This window comes from Buteo buteo, chromosome 4 (assembly GCF_964188355.1).
Source record: "Buteo buteo chromosome 4, bButBut1.hap1.1, whole genome shotgun sequence".
In the NCBI taxonomy this organism is placed as follows: domain Eukaryota; kingdom Metazoa; phylum Chordata; class Aves; order Accipitriformes; family Accipitridae; genus Buteo; species Buteo buteo.
In genome coordinates, this window is record NC_134174.1 from 60,605,110 (window position 1) to 60,622,684 (window position 17,575).

The 17,575-nt window shown below is 50.1% G+C and overlaps 1 protein-coding gene across 3 annotated transcripts in view; it reads right to left on the bottom strand.

Annotated features, from left to right (window-relative positions):
* AFAP1L2 (actin filament associated protein 1 like 2) overlaps positions 1-17,267 on the bottom strand; it is a 74,036-nt gene extending 56,769 nt beyond the window's left edge. The window contains exons 1-2 of one of the 3 annotated variants that reach the window (XM_075026454.1): positions 16,561-16,650; positions 15,554-15,740 (exon numbers count right to left, since the gene is read on the bottom strand). In XM_075026454.1, the coding sequence (XP_074882555.1) occupies positions 15,554-15,614 (61 nt within the window). In that variant the 5' untranslated portion in view covers positions 15,615-15,740; positions 16,561-16,650. Of the gene's footprint in view, positions 1-15,553; positions 15,741-16,560; positions 16,694-17,165 lie in introns of those variants that run through there. The other 2 variants (XM_075026456.1, XM_075026455.1) reach the window with 2 other exon arrangements.
* Between the last annotated feature and the right edge of the window lie 308 nt (positions 17,268-17,575).

The following is a 17,575-nucleotide window of genomic DNA, read 5'->3' on the forward strand; positions in this document are numbered from 1 at the left end:
TTCATCACAGGCTCTTGCTGTCTGCCATCTTCTAAAGATCTTTTAGATTCAGACCCCAAATCAGCTTCAGGTTAGCGGAAACCCTATTTACTTCTGCTGGGTTTGGATCAGGCCCCTCCTAGGTAAAAAAACCCCAACAGTTAATGGAAATGCAGCACGCATGGAGCTTCCACTCCTATTAGCAGGTCTCTCTGAGAGGACACAATTTTCCAGCCATGCATTAAGCCTGTCCAATACTGACATCAGCTCATTTCCATTGATCCTGATTACATAATAGTGACTTAATTCTCCATAGAATTGAATTTTCCATATGTTTGGATCTTTTGCAGTTGCTACATGATTTCCTTCTTCCCTGCTGGATTCATTATTTATTATCTCTTTGTCCTATACTTAAAAATTATGGTCTTCACTGGAAGCAGAAATTTCTACAGCCTTGTTTTGGCTTTCTGATACAACGTTTATCACATCAATTTCCTTCCATCTAAAAGACACCTCCACAACACTACTGCAGTACTGGACATTCCTATAGCTTTGAGGATTGCTGCCAACTGTGGACTGAAGTTACATTTTGTTTCAACATACATTAAGAGTAGTTAATAACCATTATGGCACCCAAGTTTTCAGGTACTTCTACCGCTATTTATAATTCATGAACACCAATCTTATGACATCAGGAAGTTGTGCAAAAAACCGCAACTGTTTGCAAAGATTACAGTTTTATAGCTGTAGATGAATATTCTCACTATGTGTGTCCACCCAATAGACACAACTGTTTCTGTCAAGATGTAAAACTACTACAAGCTCCCAGTGGCTTCACCCTGACAACAGCCAGTGACACCTCTGGTTAGGTACTTTTGGCCATTTCCTGGAGGACTGGAGCCCACATTTCCAATCTCTTTGCTAACATACACATTACCAGTGCTACTCACAAGAAAATCGTTTCTTCCATTTACATTCACATGGTGCCACTGGGTAAAGCTGTTAATTTTCACAATATTGCTTGACAGTAAGGGCAGTGCTGTACACTTACAAGACAGGAGTAAACTGAAGCATGAGAATATCAAAAGCACCACCAGAAACTAGGAGTATATCTGTACTGCCATGCTACACACTGCTGGAGGTTTACTTGGGTTTAGCCAGAACTGCTATGCATTTTCAGTCCATCAGCTTCTCATCTGCTTATATGACATGGTCAGTTTAGCTCTGTCTTAATCTCCGTTGACACAATTAAACATGATCCCTTTCGCATCCCTACAATATCCCTTCTTTTCCTTTCCAGCTTCATTAACTTATTTTCCACCTTTATGCTAACTCTAATCCAAGAAACCATGCAAGCCTCCACCAGAGTCAACAGAGCTACTCACATACTTGAATTTAGCAGAAGTACTTCAGCACTTCTGTAGATTAAGGTTTAAAAGATCAATTACAATGTTGATCTCATCTGAGAATACTAGTCAGAGAACAGGCTAAATTCACCCAACGCTTCTCTTCCCATCCTCCCTCCCTATCTTATTTATATTCATACCTACCTCCCAAATTTCAGGAGTCCAGGCGTAGGCAACGAGTACAATTCCTGGCAGAGCAAGGCTCAGATTTCTTGTCAGATCAGCACTTTGTTCAGCAGGAATACAAAAGCAGCCCTGATAAGTAACTTGAGAAAGTTGTACGAAAGGCTACAGCACCTACAACCGCATGAGCAGCATCCAGCCCCTGGCACTAAGGAATTGATATGAAGCAGGAGGGCACAAGTGGCAGCTAAGTACGGCTTGCACAGCCTGGAGAGGTTTTTGGGGGGCTAAGAGCAGCACTCCAACACCTATGAGGACACCAACGAGAAGACCCAGTTCTCCAGAGAGGTGCATGGTGGGAGAACAAGAAGTGGACTTAAACTGAAATAGGGATGTGCCAACTGGATACATGGAAAAAAAAATTCCTCCGTGAAAATCTGTGGTGGCAGCTCTGTCCTCTGAGGTTTTCAAGACCTGACCGGACAAATCCCCAGGTGACCTGGTCTGAGTTCAGTGTTGGCCCTGCTCTGAGCAGAAGGCTGGGCTTGAGACTTCTCAAAGTCCCTTTGGAGTCAGATAGTAAAGTCTCATTAAAAACACATTCAAAACTATTCTATTGAAGAGATTGGGGTTTAGGTGAAAGACATAATCTAAAAGAAAGACTCTTGGGCTGAAGAAGTCTTCTCTGTGGCAGGGGAGCCACTGCCGCAGTAAGACTATTTAAAAAAAATAAATTAATGCAATCATCTGTTCCTCAAGCCTTCACAGAAAGAACCTCCCTCCATCTCTGCAAGACTTTGAAAACGGTGTCAGTTCCTGGAAACGCACCAGCAAAACAAACCACCATAATGGTGCGTACAAAGGGAAGTTGGAAAAGGAAGAGAAGGATTTGGTGACATCTGGGAGCTCTCGGCCCTCTGCAGGGCTGCCCCGTCCACCTCCCCGCCAGCTGCGACGAGCAGAGCGAGCCCTCCTAGCCACAGCACGGTAGTCCCTGCCACCTGCCTGCAGGCCAGCTCAGCGCCCGGCGGGGACCTTGCTTCCCTCCGACCACCCTCTCTCCACTTCGTTTGCAAGGCTTCAGCTTCTGAACCGCCTCCGAGCACCCAACGCGGTGCACGAGCCTGAACGACGTCGCGGTGACGTTAGAGGAGGACAGCCGCTGCCTGCGGAGCGCGGGTTGGCTGCGACGCTTGCGAGAGCCGGCACGGTTTCGATTTGGTGACAGCACGCAACGTGGGTAGCTGCACCCGCAGTACATCCCCTGGTGCAGACATGCTTTCTGCAGTTCTCACATCACAGCGCTGGCTGTTCTTGGGCATCAGTGAAAATGGCTTTTTTTTTTTTTTTTTTTTTGCCATGCCAAGAAAGGAAGTTATCTTACTCTTCCATTACATACATCCAATACTAATAATTTGATGCCCTCATACACCACATCCACAAGAGTAACGAGACCTCCCAGACCATGCAATAATCCCCAAGAGAACTGAGGCAAGTCACCTCACTGGGAATATTCCACATCTAAATAGGGAGAACACCAGAAGATGCACACTTTCTGGAACATGAGATAAACTAGATGAGCTAAAGGATGTTCTCCCTCTCTAATTTCATCACCTCCATACCGTGAGCCACCTAATCAGACTACTGTTGTTTTGTAACAAATCCTGTGACCAGGGCTACAACACAGAGCAGGGAAGTCCCTGTCGCCAGGCATCTCTGACGGACCTGCACATCCTTGACATCCCGAGCGAGCCCACTTGACGGTGCTTTGCTGCTCAACGGACTGGTCCCTCTCCCCAGCACACTGCTCCTGCTCCCACTGCTGCCCAGTCTGTCGGCAAGCCAAGCCAGCAGGAAGACAACCTGGTGAAAAGCTAGTAGCTGCCTGCTGGCGAGAAGGAGAACAAGTGCCAGAGATGGTGCAGGCGAGGAGGTGGGATTGTAAGGCTGAGGGCTGGGCCATCCTTCTCAGCAGGAATAAACTGTTAGATACCAGGATACTTCACAAGGCAACCGTGCCAAAGAAGTCTCCATCACCTACTGCATGCAGCCACCAAAAAGAATGAAGAAGTGTTCCGAGTCCCTCTCCAGGGAGATACCCATTTGTTCTTAGCCTATAGAGGACAGCAGTACAAAACAAAGTGTAGGTCGGCGGCTGAACGTAGAACAAAGCTGCAGAAATAATGAACGCCAGTGACACTTTCCTTTCGTACTGGGAATTGCCAACAGCTTGCTGCACCAAGCCAGATGAGTTTCACCACATCCCAGGATCCTGGCCACGCAGCACGCCAACCCAATCGCACAGTTCACTCTACGCATTTGCGCTGCGGCAGGCGCAAAGACCCAGACTGGGTCCAGCTGTGTTTATTCGGTCAGCTGCAGTGCCGCAAAACACAGCTGCATTGATCCGGGTCCGGACACCTGGCTCCAGATAAAAGCAGCTCAGTAGCAAGAAGCTGGCCATCCCCGCTCCACGCAACTGGAGCCGACCCTGGGACCGAGCGGGGTCTGACCGCATCTGCCTTCTCCTCCCGAGCGCTGCGAGCGGTGACAAAGGGGATGCATCAAGTCAGGGTGAAAAGGAGGCAGCACGCGTGGATTACGGAGCCCAACCCAGGGCCGGGAGATCCCAGTTTTCATCCTGGCCCCATCTCTGGCTTGAGCTGTGCTGCAGGAAGTCTTTCCCCTTCCCAGTTTGTCCACGTTGCTCATTATTCCTATCTCGATAGAAATGATCTTCCCCCAGCCCCAGTCCTTTCTGGCTTCAGGAAAACTCTTGGCAACCAACATCAGAAGTGTTTTTTCTCTTTTCAGAAAAGCCTCCACACTTCATTTCAGAGGTTATGGTTTTCATTTTCACATAATATACACTATGACTGACGTGTCAAAGCCATCATAGCCTAAATCTTCGGGTTTTATTTCTAAACTCGCTATAAAGAATTGTTCCCTGCTACTGACTGAGTCATCTCCTCTAGATCAAAGCTTCTCCTGCTCAAATTGAAACAAAACAGTTTGGCATTTGACTCTTTCATCTAGAAGCCAGTTCTGTCTGTGCTAAGCAGCAGCTCCCTTTACATATTCAAAATGGAATATTTTACTTTCTTCTGTCTGTACTATGGTACAGCAGGCCTGCACGTTTGGGAATAACAGACAAAAAAGCAAATGTATGAACGAGGGAAGGCAATCGTACAATCGAGGGTTGAAAGAAAACTTGAAATTCCAACCCAGAATCTGGGATTAGCAAACACTCTCAGGAGCACCATTTCATCAGCAGCTGAAAAGGCTTCAGCCCAAAGCATCAGAGAAGCTGAAGATGCCGTGGACCAGCAGGGTCTATGCTGCAGTGCAGGCTCTACGATCAGCTCCGCAGCCCTCGACAGCAGGGGCCCTCAGCCCTTGCCGAGGTCTCCGCAGATGATTTGGCTGCATTTTCATAAAGCGTGTCTCCAGTGCGGTAGAGCCTCCTCATCTTTTGTGGTCCAAATAATTATGTCTGGAGCGAGGGTCAGCCGCATCTGTGCTATTAGCACCCGGAACCGTTAGTGTTTCTGTTTGGCGAAGGAGTTGCCAGCTCTACATTCCTCCTCTATCACAAGTCGGCTTTTGTTATGTCAAAATTAGATTTCCTGGCATGTCAAATGCATCTTTATCAGTTGCATCAGAAATATGGTTAAGTAATGTGTCAATAAAAATTGGTAAAACTTGCAGTAAACCTAGTCTAGATCTCAGATCCAGTCTGATCCTTGTGGTCAGCCCATTGACTACACTGGAGTGACACCAGGAATGAATTTGGCCCTTCCCACCACCTCTAAATGTGGGCCAACAGACATTTGTGTTTATCAGGAAAAACAAGAACATATGCTGAAAACAGAGCATTTCCAACAAAAACCTCAGTCCAGCATGGGAACAAAAGCAAACTGCAAAGATTTTGTAGCTAATCAGGAGCGTCAGTGTGAGGTTGTCTGACCAGAATCAAACATTATAGGAATACCTTAAAGAAAGCATTGGAGTATTTTCCAGACCTACACATTTCTTAATGGAGACACCAAGCAGCCAACCGGTGTAAGAACGTGTGATCTGGAAGCATACACAACAGCCCACGGTTCTTATCCTGGTTTTGGAGTAACGCTAGCTTCAAAGAGACAGTAAACAGCCTACGTTAACTGCAAGGATACTCCATTTTATTACATGCACAGCACTAATAGAACACTCTACGTATGTTCTTCAAACCCTCTCACACAAGAGCCGTTCTCTGTGCCTGACACCTGGCTGTGCTCCTGTTGGTGCCCATGGCTTTGACGTTCCTGTGGGATTTGTAACTGACCACCACAAGAATAAAAGACTCACCACAGCTGAAATGATATCAGCAGCAAATGAAGAAAAACAAAACAAAACAAAAACAAACAAAAAACCAGCACATAACCTTAGGGGGATGTCATTATTTAAGTGAAAGAATTGAAGGAAGGCTGACGTAGCCAGTCCAAAGAAACACAAACGTGAAATCCCATGCTGTTTAATATAGAATTTCAGGCAGAGTCAAACCTTGCCTCCGGGTGCTGCCCCAGCAGCTGTGCCCAGCTGTGCCCAGCTGTGCTGGGCTCACGGGCGGTGCGGGTGCCCGGCTGCCGGGCGTACCTGTGCTCCCTCCCTACAGCACCCCAGGATTTTCAACCTCAGCACTGCCCGAAGCTCGCTGCATTTATTTCTAAGCAGTATCATAAAACTGTCATTGCTCTTTTGGTTTAAGAGCTCCAGTGAACTATCAGAATTAAAAATAAATCCTTCTGCTTTAGGGAATGCTGAGCCTCCTGGGTCTAGAAAGCATTTCTTTCTTTTCTCAGCCAGACATGGGAATTCAGCCTTTAGGATAACGCACAGGAATTTTGATTGCCATTTTGCTCCCCCCACCCTGCCAACTCCCACTTCCATTTCCAGAAATAGACCTCTTCTACACTCAGAGAGCATCTGTTTGAACAACCTGATCCAAAAACTATGTTCACTAAGTTAACTAGCGCAGAGTGCTAACAGACAGAGGCTTAAAGCTACTACATCCTTGCCCAGGTCTGTTCTGCTTCATATATTGCCAGTTTATAAGGGCTCAGTATAAGCCAGTGTAACCCATTTAAATAGATTTGATAGGTATTTTGGCATATACAGGTGATTAAATCAAGAGCCTGCTGAGCTGAAAGTGTGACTAGCTACCATGATCCAAACACTCAGATGACAGACTCCATTAACAGTGTCTCAATAGCTGCGGATCAGAATCACAGACAGAATTACAGCTCAATATCCCACAAATCAAGAGTATAGGTTAGCATAATGAATACACTTCAAGACTGACTTACAAAACTGGTGCATTTTCCTAGAACCAGGCCTTAGAGTTCACACAGACTCAGATACAAGCCAAGCCACACTTGTCAAGCGTTGATACGTTCGTTTGACACACTTTTATCAGTTATAGGGTCTGTACAGTATCGCATTAGGGCAACCAGTACCAAACAATCCAATAATGCCTTTCAGCACCTGACAGGCAACCTAATTTCCAAGAAGTATCATCTCACTAGGGGAACAATTTCAAAGCTCTAGCTACAGCAAATTAAACCGACATGGCATCTAGGCAACTAGGTAAAATCATCAGCTAGCATTGCTCATTAGAGAAAGCTGAAAGACACGGCATGGATAGATGTGTATGTATTCTATAATAAGACTGGAAGAGAGAAGATGGGATAATGTTGAAGCAGTAATGAGAACCTGTGTTTATGTAAAATAATACCATGCTTAACTCAAGAGTAAATCATTTACAAGCATTGCTTTGCTAAATGGTAGCTGACTTGTGTTTTCTATCAATAAGAAGAAACACCTTTTGGTTTTGTATTAAGGTGAGTGCATCTCTGCTGTAAACCTCAGAGAATATTTGGGTTGCTCCTTATCCCATACAGCCCTGGCCCTGCAATGAGAGAGGTCCTCGTTAGCAGAAAAGGGATTCTATTATTAACTCCTCAGTGTTATGATTAGTTCAGTTATAGACAGAATCCGGTACCACTTGATTAGGATCATCATGAGAAGTTAGTCCTCACATTTTCCTACAGCTTTCTCATAGACCGGCCAAAGGAGGTATCGCCAGGTAAATTGGTGGGGTGAAGGAGGCAGAGCACACACGAAGTTGCTCTGCAGAGGTGACTTGTTCCAGAGGTCACTGGCTTTTAGAGGTACCGTGACCGTGCACAGGCTGAGCATCACTGACAACCGCATTCGGCTCTGACACTGCTGCTCAGGGAAGCAGGACAGAAGTAGGTGGGCAGCACAAATACCCAGGTGTGGGAAAACCAAAACCACCCAAAACAGTCACGCACACATTTCACTGGTGACTTTGCACTGCTCTGGGGTACTTGTGACCATCTTTCAGTGAGACAGGCGAGATTGCTGAACTCCAAAAGCACCTAGAGACCTAGCACCGGTTACACTTACAGCCCCAGGCACCAAGTGCCACATGCCCCAGATGAGGCAAACCACCCACACGGCCTGAAAAAATTCAGGAGAAAAAGCACGTAGCCACCCTGCTGCCCAGCAGACTCGAGACCCCTGCAGCAGCAGACGGTGGAGCGAAAGCCATCCTGCTCGGTGCGCAGCCAGCTCTTCTGTGGCCTCAGGCTTGGGGAGGACAGCTCCCGGACCACAGGCAGCAGCCAGGCTTGCCTGCCTCTTGGACCTAGTTCATGCAATTTCACAGCTCGTCTTTTAGCAAAAAGAGCTGCCCTCGCCCACGTAATGAATTCCTAATAGGGACCAGAAACCTGGCTGTGGCTAGGTGAGATAGATGCACATCCTACCCCTCAGCCCAGCTAACCACAGCAAGGTAAAGATATCTCAGCTGCTTTGTAGATTGAGCCCAACTAGTCTAAGCCGTTCTCTTCTCGAGCAGGGCTTTATCATACTTCAGCAGCTGCTAAGATCAGGCCATCCTAGAGCAGATGTGGAACCGTACATTACAATCCCAGCTCTCTGCCTGAATCCGTATACCCCAGGGTGATGGAGAAGTCTGAAAAGTACAACAATAAAACCGGCAGAAGTTCCCACCATTCCAGACTACATGGCACATTTTTAGAGATTGCAATAAAAGACAAAAGATCCTTGAAGACACCAGATTTAAACAAAGGAGACAGGACACGCTCCCCAGCCAAGCAGCAGGGATGAAGCTGCCGATGGGACGGATGGGGCAGACGCCCTCCAGCTGTCACAAGCTGCTGCAGAAGCCCGGGCTTGCCACATCCCTGCTTTTAAAGGCAGCCTCAATTTCTGCATTTGTGGTATTTCGCTACTGCAAGTGGTGGCCACCTAACTGCTACAACTGCATACCTGTTACCAGCAGACACCAAAGAGCATCTCTGCATTACTACTGATTTCAGCTCCTTCACAGCGGGACCACCAGAAGTCGGAGCTGTTTGGCACTGGGACTGACCAGACACATGAACTGGCTTATTCCAGAGATGACAAATTGACGGCGCTACTGGAAGGCTGTGAGGCTGCAGCTGGCTCGGTTGCATTCCTCAGCAGAAGAAAGCTCCACGTTTCACACACACTTGCGGAGAGACTTTCAGCTGAAGCCACTAGTGACACCGCAAAACCTTGTGCAACTCGTGTTCTCTGCGAGCCAGCTCTTTCTTCCCAAGCCTTAGTAGTTGTCATACTTTGGTGACAAATAGCAATGATGAGATCTGCAGAGGGGACTTTGGATCAGAGATTTCTTCGCAGATACCTTATCTCAGCTCACAGGAGCCTGCACACACACTTCCCCACGCCACCTGCCCGAGCTGGCTGCCTCGGAGCACACGCAGGCTCCAGGAAGGAGATCCCCTCCTCGCAGCAGCCCCAAACTTGCTCCCCACCTAACTCAGTCCAAGAGGGAAGGGCTCAAGCCACAGCTTGAGCATGAACTGCAAGAATCTCCTGGCTCAGACCCACCGCTCTCAAAGCGGTGCTGCCAAAGTGTTACGCAAATGTCTCCAAAAAGCATCCCGACTGCTTAGCTGCACACCTCTACACCCCAAACTCAGTGCTGACTCTGGAAAGCCTAGGTGCATTAATTATTAGCAAGATTGGGAGTCTGAAGATATTTTTTAAAAGATTCAGTCTCCTAAGTCACAAAAGCAAGTGAAAAAACACGTGCATCACCCCCGCTGGGGGCGGCTACTGCTCCTGGTTATCTCGGGAGGAGATTCCTACACTCAGAAATAAGAAGCCCACAGGCTGAACTGTCAGCTAAGGCTTGTGGATCCCTATTTCCCAGGCTTTTTCTAAGCCTTGCACTACCCTTTTATCCTAAGCAGTTCCAAAGGAAAAAAGAAAAAAAAAAAAAAAAAGACATCAGAAAAATCTTTATGCAAGACAGAGCACAGTCCACCCAAGGGGGGAAAATACTGGCTTTTATTAAATTGCAAGTGGCCAAGTCTGTATGTTATGTGGGAGTTTCAGTCTGACCCCATAATTCTGAGACTATTTACTTCCAGACAGAGCTGTTTATAACCAAAGACAATGTTGCCATACACCAAACCATCCTCAGCCGTGCTTTCTATGGAATTTTGCCCACGAAGGCGGTGATAGGTCAGTGGGGAAAAAAAGAAAAAGAAGTGTTTTAGTGAGTCCTGACCCTTGTCTTTTGAACTTTAGACCAAACCAGTACGCTTCCCAGGCCTCCCCTCTGCAGCACCCCGCTACATCGCGGGTCCTGCGCTGCCACAGCTGACCTCCACCGCTGCACCCCAGCCTGCAGCAGCACGGGCAACGGCAAGCCAAACCCTCCCTGCCAGCAGGAATTACCACGCTCACGCCTCCTTTAGCGACAGCTGCCCATCCTGGCCCACCAGCCGCAAATTTAACTGCTCTCGGTGGTTTCAGCCCTGATTTTTCTCTTTTTCGGCTGTGACCAGAGCAGGAAGCCGGATTCAGACCTAAGGCTCAGTCCCACAGAAGGGGCGCATGCAGGCACAGTGCCAGCCCTGCTTCGCTGCTGCTTCTCAAAGGGCTCGGCTCTTCTGGCCACCCTTAGCAACTTGTGTTTGTTTTGGAGGTTTTTTTCCTCCTAAAGCTCTGCTCCCTGAATTCAACTAATTTTTGTTTTGTTTTGTTAAAAAAGTAAGAACTTTGGGTACTGGGAGGTCGGTGTCTTCCTACTGAACGCTTCTACACAGATTTTTCTTTTGTGAACTTTTACAGTCATTCCTCTAGTTCACACAAGGTTTTACCATGCACTGTAGCACACAGCAAGAAGTTCCCAAATTTAACCCCTGTTCTTCAAATTGCAGCATAGCTCTTACAGTGGAAATGCCTTCTCCCAGCTGGTGCCAGGGAGCTTGCCTGTTCACTGGCACCTCCCTATCCACCCCCAAACCAGAGCCAAATAAGCGGTTCCAGCCCAGAAACTGGCTGTGTCGCCACCTGTACCAGCAGCTCCTTGGGGCAAGGCCATGTCGGACACATCTCTGACCCACAGAGCTCTGCTGACAGTCTGCAGCACAGACTGGACCAGTCTGTCTCGTCTGCTAACCCAAGAGAAAAGCACAAATGACTCAACTTCCAAGATGAAGTAAACAACATGCAGGTCGTCAAACTGGCTGTGTGACTGCAGGATCCCAATTTACTTGCTGGCTTGCTTCAGCCAGGCAGCTTCAGAGAGGAACATCTATGTCCTAGGTGCACATGCTCTGCGTCATCTTTAATCATAGACGCACCTCTGATTTTTGGTTCCCCAAGATGCTCCCTACAGCTCTAGGCTCTCCGGTTGCTATTGCCTGAAGATGCACTTCCCTGCCTTAGATGACTCCTGCCTTTCCAGAGGATACAGCAAATTAGTTTATAGGGACTTCTCAAGAGAACAGCATCCCTAATTTCCCTTGATCCAGGCAGGATGGTTGCCAGGAAGGCATTGGTCACTGGTTAAGGAGCTTGGTGTTCAGGTCCTGGATTTGCCATAAAAATCTTAAGAGATTCACGCAAGTCATTAAATCCTTCATATGTGCTGTATGTTGAGACGGAAACATTGTTGAGCAAGTATGCAACTGAGCAGGCATCCAGAATTCGGATTTAGAAGCCTGTGGTGCCTTGGTGCACAGCCCTGCGGAGCCCGGGCAACACAGGCTGCCCAGTTGCCTGCTTGCCCCCAGTCCGTCACCACTGCTGGGAGCTGAAAGAGCCAGCCATGCTCCAAAATAAAACCGTACAAGCATTTTTGCATAGACACTCCCTGTGTTCCTGGGCTGTGGGTGTTCAATGAAAGCAATCAGTGAAACCCCCTGAACAACAAACTCATTCACACGGCATCTCTGGTCCCCGGCCGGGCACGGTGTGCCCAGAGCCTGCTGCGGGGAGCGGCAAAGGTACGTGAAGGAATGGAAACAAGACTTGGCCGACACACTAGTCAACACCACAAGAGAAAAGCAAGGGCTCGTGCCTTGCCAGGAGCGCTCCAAAAGCAGGTGCCCAAAGGGTCACAGCTTGTGAGCACTGCTAGCTTTAGGAGCAGGCTCCTGGCGATTTTGGCAGACGCAGACAGGGCACAGACGCCGGGGTGGCGGGGCTACAGGGGTACTGCTCCCACATCCCTGCATGGATCCCTGCCCCTTACTCTCAGGAGACGGAGCAAGCCCCAGTGACCATTTTGGGGGTAGCAAAAGGAGCACCCCCAGGCCTGGCAGTTGCCCCCCCCCCCCCCCCAAAAAAAAAGGGCCATCACTGCTCATCAAATGGGGCTAAAGCCAGCATCCCTACAGCCTCATGCCCATCTGCAGTGAGCCTGTCCTGGTCTGGAGAGCACCGGAGAGGATCACGTGCACCCAACACAACTCAGAGCATCCTCAGGTGCCTTGTTTACATAAGAAATGCAGCTGTGCTAGAAGAGACAGAAATATTATACCGGCACAGATGACTGTGTAGGATGGCTTGGTAGGGTAGACATGGTAGATGTATAATTGAGACAGGTTGTGGTTTCAGTCACGGAAAAAGGTTTCATCTCCTAAATCCCTGCTGAGTAAATCACTCTGCACTCCTGCTGCCTATTCCCCAACAGAGTCCGTTCCTTCCTCCAAAATCAGCCAGGGTCACTGTCACATAAGTGAGAGTTACTGTATATGTTATGAGGTTATGCAGGACATAAATTTTCATCTGCATTGCAAAGAATGCTCAGCCAAGCAGCAGAAAATTGTATTGGATTTGGTACAGGGCAGTTTTCTCCAGTTGCCAATTACACCAAGACAATTAGTTAAACACAACAGCTGTGTTGATGCTCAGCTGAGGAGAAACCACATATGTTTGTATAGAGCCTAGATCATGCTAATATGAATCAATCCATTTCTGACTCTGATTAACAGGAGTTTATAAAGGGCCTCAGATTGTTACCAGGGCTCACATCCTTCATTCACGTCTCCACTTTGCAGTTTAATCCCAAGCATATCTCCTTGTATTTGCAAGAACTTGTTGAAAAGAACACGTGCCAAAGTGCCAAACAGACCCACACCCTTTTCCCCTCCCAGTTAAAACATGTTAACTAGCAAGCAAACACCTCATCTTTCTACCAAGTCACCATTTTAATCCTTATCAACACTAAACTGTCGGCTTCTGTTTAGAAGACATCATCTCCACAAACAACGCTTGTCTCCTTAGGGGAGCACTGCAAATACTACCGGTGCCCTGCAGAGCCCTGGGAGACCCTCAGATAAGAGATGTGAAGCTTCCATCCTTGCTCAACAGAGACAGTAAAACAAGAATGCCAAACACCTTTCTTTGAAGAACCGGGCTGCGAGTCACTCCGATTTCCATTACAGAGCTCTAACACATTAAAAATACAGTAATAATCTTACAAACCTCTCAAAGCTCCCATCACTTGACGTTTTAGACTACACGGATGGAGCTGCATCACAAGGGAACCACCCGTGACCGCAGTGACAAGGGGTTGGTCTGAGACAACTTGATGGGGATGGCAGATAAGGAAGGGTGCCACCAACACACCCCTCATCAGTAACAGCGCGTTCAGCACCTCTTCCCTCCTCTCTGGGTCACAGACCACCCAGCCACATCCGACAAGCAGGACAAGGAGTAGGCAAGAAGCCATAGGGCCACTCTAAGAGGGAGCACAAGATGGGACAGTTGTACGTATCTCGTTCAAAGGCAAAACACGTGGGAAGGAGGGGGGAGAGCACTTGCAGGGAACAGAGGAGGACCAAGAGATGAGCAGCTCTGTCCTTGTCACTACATAGCTGTGGGTGCAGAGACCACCCTCATTCACACCTGCCCTCTGCAGGTCTCGCTCTTGTCCCCTTGGGCTGTTGGGTCTGTTGCTCTTTGTGCTTCACCCATACTTCCTAAATCACAGGGAGAAGGTGGATTTTTAAACAGCGTTTTCACCAACGGAAGACACTCTTTACTGTGGCCCAGCAGGAAAAAAAAAAAAAAGCCCTGCCGCACATGGGGATCATCCTTCAGAGTTTTAATAGCCTAACAAGAGTCAAGAGACAACGTCCTCCTATGCAGCTGGCCTTGCAACCCCATTTGCAGAGGCTGGGAAAGGAAACCCATTCCCAGGAGAGTTTCACAATCCCTCCTTCACTTCCCACCGCAAGTCCAACAGCCCGAGCTCTTCCCACTCCACGGGTGCCACGCTGCTGGCCACCAGCCCCAGCCTCCCCGGCTCACACCCCACCGGGCCCTCCACGCTCCAGCCAGCCCAATCCCTGGGGCTGCTTCACCCTGCCCTTGAAGCAGGAGGGACACCTCTTGTGCGTGCCAGGTTAGAGCTGGGATTAAAGCACATCCCTGCCTGTGTTTAAAGGAAAGAAATGCTGCTGTTTGCTGATGCTTGCAACCTTCTTTTCTTAATAGGAAAGATCTTGTAGTCGAATTCCTCTTCCCAGCACACCAGTTTGTTGCTCAACAGCCCTCTTTGAATTCATCCTTCCCTATCATTACAGGCTTTCCCCGCACAAGCGCTCTGCCCGGCTAGTGGCAAGAATGAAGACTCCCCATACCAGCCACAGCAGCAAGATATCCCCACCAGAACAGGCACATATCCCCTGTGCTTATTAATAACAACTTACTTGCCTGCTTTCTCCACCTGCTCCTCAGGGCTCTCCAGCCACCCCACCACGCTGGGGACACCTCCCTCCCACCCACTAAACGAGCTATTGCCATCACCTGCGGCTGCCCTGCAGAGCTGGAGATGCCTGGGTACCCTCATTAACACACACCCGCTCCCACGCGTGCACACTCGTTACCAGTAACACAAAAAAGACTGGCAAGGCTCCGCAGTCAGTTGCACTTGCTATTCATTACACATGTGCAGAACACATCCCCGCTGCTCTGAGGGAGCAGTGTGCATATTTAAAAAGACAATATACAAAACATAGCTGAATCTTAATGAATTTGCTTTGCTACTGGAACTGAATGGAATTGTACAGACCCTGCCAGGAGAGGAAAAAAAAAAAAAAGACTACACAATATTTGACTTGTAATATAATCTTTAACATCACTTTTGCAGTATGTTACTATTGTGCTTATCAGGCCTGTAAAGTACCGATTGTAAGGAGGAAAAGGATGAAAACACAAGAGGCAGCACAGTGCCAGCCCTGTCATAATACTAAAGTACTTGCATAGTCATAAAAAAAACACAGTCCTGGCAAAAATTAACTTCACACAATAGGATACCTTGACATATCAAGTCCCCACCAAAGGAGGATTAGGGAACAAGGGCTATTAGCTTGAATGCATCTGCTGAGGCCTAACCAAACCTTGCCAGTTTGATAGTAACAAGTCCAAACGGGGTCAGGCAGGAATATATTTGTCTAATACCAAGCTCTCCACTTAAACGTTCAAGCTCCATAAGGAGGACAGCAGTTACAAGGAGAGACACGCTTGCTCTGAACAGGTAAAATTTACTGCAGACTTCCTCTGTGCTGGATCCACCTCCTCCAGGGGAGACTTTTACACACTAGCAGGAGCAGAAATTGCAGAGTACCCACGCACGTCTGAGTGTCCCATGCCCGGGCACCTCACCCCACCTCCTCCCTCCTCAGCTGGCAAGGTGCACCGAAGTTTGAGAAGTCTCCCAGAGCTGCCCATAGCACCGCAGATCCGAGATGAGCCATTCTGGGTGATAACGGCCAAGTAGCATCACGCAGGAAGCGCCAGAGCCATCGATTGCGGGGAAATTAATGGGCCGTGGGTGACCACTAGCCCAGATGAGATCTGCCAGAAAGCAAGCGGGGAGGATGCTTATCTACCCTCTCCCTAACCACCAAACCTATTTGCATTTAGACAGCAGGACACTCAATGTCGTGCCTGTTAAGCCTGGGAGGGTGGGAAGTCTATGCAGATGGGCAATTTAGGAAGAAAGACGGAGCAGGCAACGTTAGTCAAATTCAGCGGCTGCAGAAAACGAAACGCGACGCCGCTCTTAAGTGGCAAAAAAAGGTCCCGATCCGCAGACGGTGTGAACCGAGAGATGTCCCCCGCTCCTCCCTCGCTCCCCAGTGCCCGGGGCAGGGACGGGACAGGGGGACGTCGCACCCCAGAGCGGGACCGCACCCCCCGAGCCGACCACGGCCCCACTCGCGGGGACCCCGGTCCCTGGCCCCACTCGCGGAGATCGCCTCCCCCGGGAGCTACCTCCCGTCCCCACTCGCTGGCCTCCTCCTCCTCCTCCTTCACCGAGCTGGACCCTCACCGCTCGGTCCCACTCGCGGGACAACCCCCCCCCCCAAAAAAACCCCCTGAGCTCGGGTCCCACTCTCGGGAAACATCCCCACCGGAGCAGACCACACCACTGGAGCAGACCACATCACCGCCACGCTTTCCCACGCGTGGGGACAGCGAGCCGCAGCGGTCCCACGTCAGTGGGTCGGTCGGTCTGTCTGTCTGTGTCCCCCCCCAGGACCCTTCCCCACCAGCGCCGCCCCCGCAGGTCCCCGATCTGCCCCCGGCGGGCAGGACAGGACAGGACAGGACAGGACGGCAGTCCCCGTGGGGGGCCGCCGCGGGGCACGAACACGCGTGGGCCGCCACTCACCTTTGTATTTATCCATGGGGGCTGCCAGCCCGGCTCCCGAGGGTCTCCGGGACACGGCGCTGCCCGCGCTCCGCTCCGCTCCGCCGCGCTCCCGCCGCCTCTTATTCCGGCGGCGCCGGATCCCCCGGCCGGCCCGGGCCGCCCCGCCCCGCCCGCCCCGCCCCGGAGCCGCGGAGCTGGCCGGGATCGGGGCTCCGCCGGGGGGGGGGGGGGGGAACGGCGACCTCCGCCCGGGATGGAGGGAGGGAGGTCGGGGATCCGGGCACCGGCCTCCCCCCCCGGCCCTCGCCTTGTCCCGCACGGGATCCTCCCCCTCGGCGTGGGTCCCCGGGGAAAGGAGCAGGGTTAGGGCCGGTGGCAGGAGGAGGAGGAGGGTGCCTGGGGTGCCGGGCTGGGGCCGTGGGGTGGCTCCTGGGGTCCCTTGCTGCTCCCCAGTGCTGTGCCCGGGGCGGGGGTGCCCCGTCTGCTCCCCGTGTTCGGGACGGTGTTTGCTCTGGGGCTTCGGGCACAGTCAGAGAAAGGCCTCGGTCATCCCGCAATGGCCGTGCGTGGTCCCCGTGGGTCCCGGTGCTAAGACCCCCGGGGGGAGTCCGCCAGCGACCCACCTCCTGCCCTGCTCTGGGCTGGCAGCACGAAAAGTCGGGTTCTCCTTCCACCTTCCCGGGGTTGTGACACCGAGCCAGCGGGTTTGCACTCTCCAGCGGCCTCATCAAGGCTTCTTGGTAGGACGTGTCTCCTGGATAGAGCAGGTCTCTCAGGAAGATGCTCCTCTCCCTGGGTTCCAGTAACATTTTTGCCTGACTTCCACCACCGCAGACAGAGCTAGCACGCCCAAAGTGCACAAACAATAGCGAATGGAGAAGTGGGCGTCCAGTCTGACCTCAACACAAGGCACAGGTGGCAGGCTGTCCTGAGGCCGGTATTTTGGAGAGACTGCAGGAATTTAATGTTTATAGCAATAAAGAAAACATCAAAAGTTACAATAGACAAGGTACACAAGGATTACAGAGGAAGT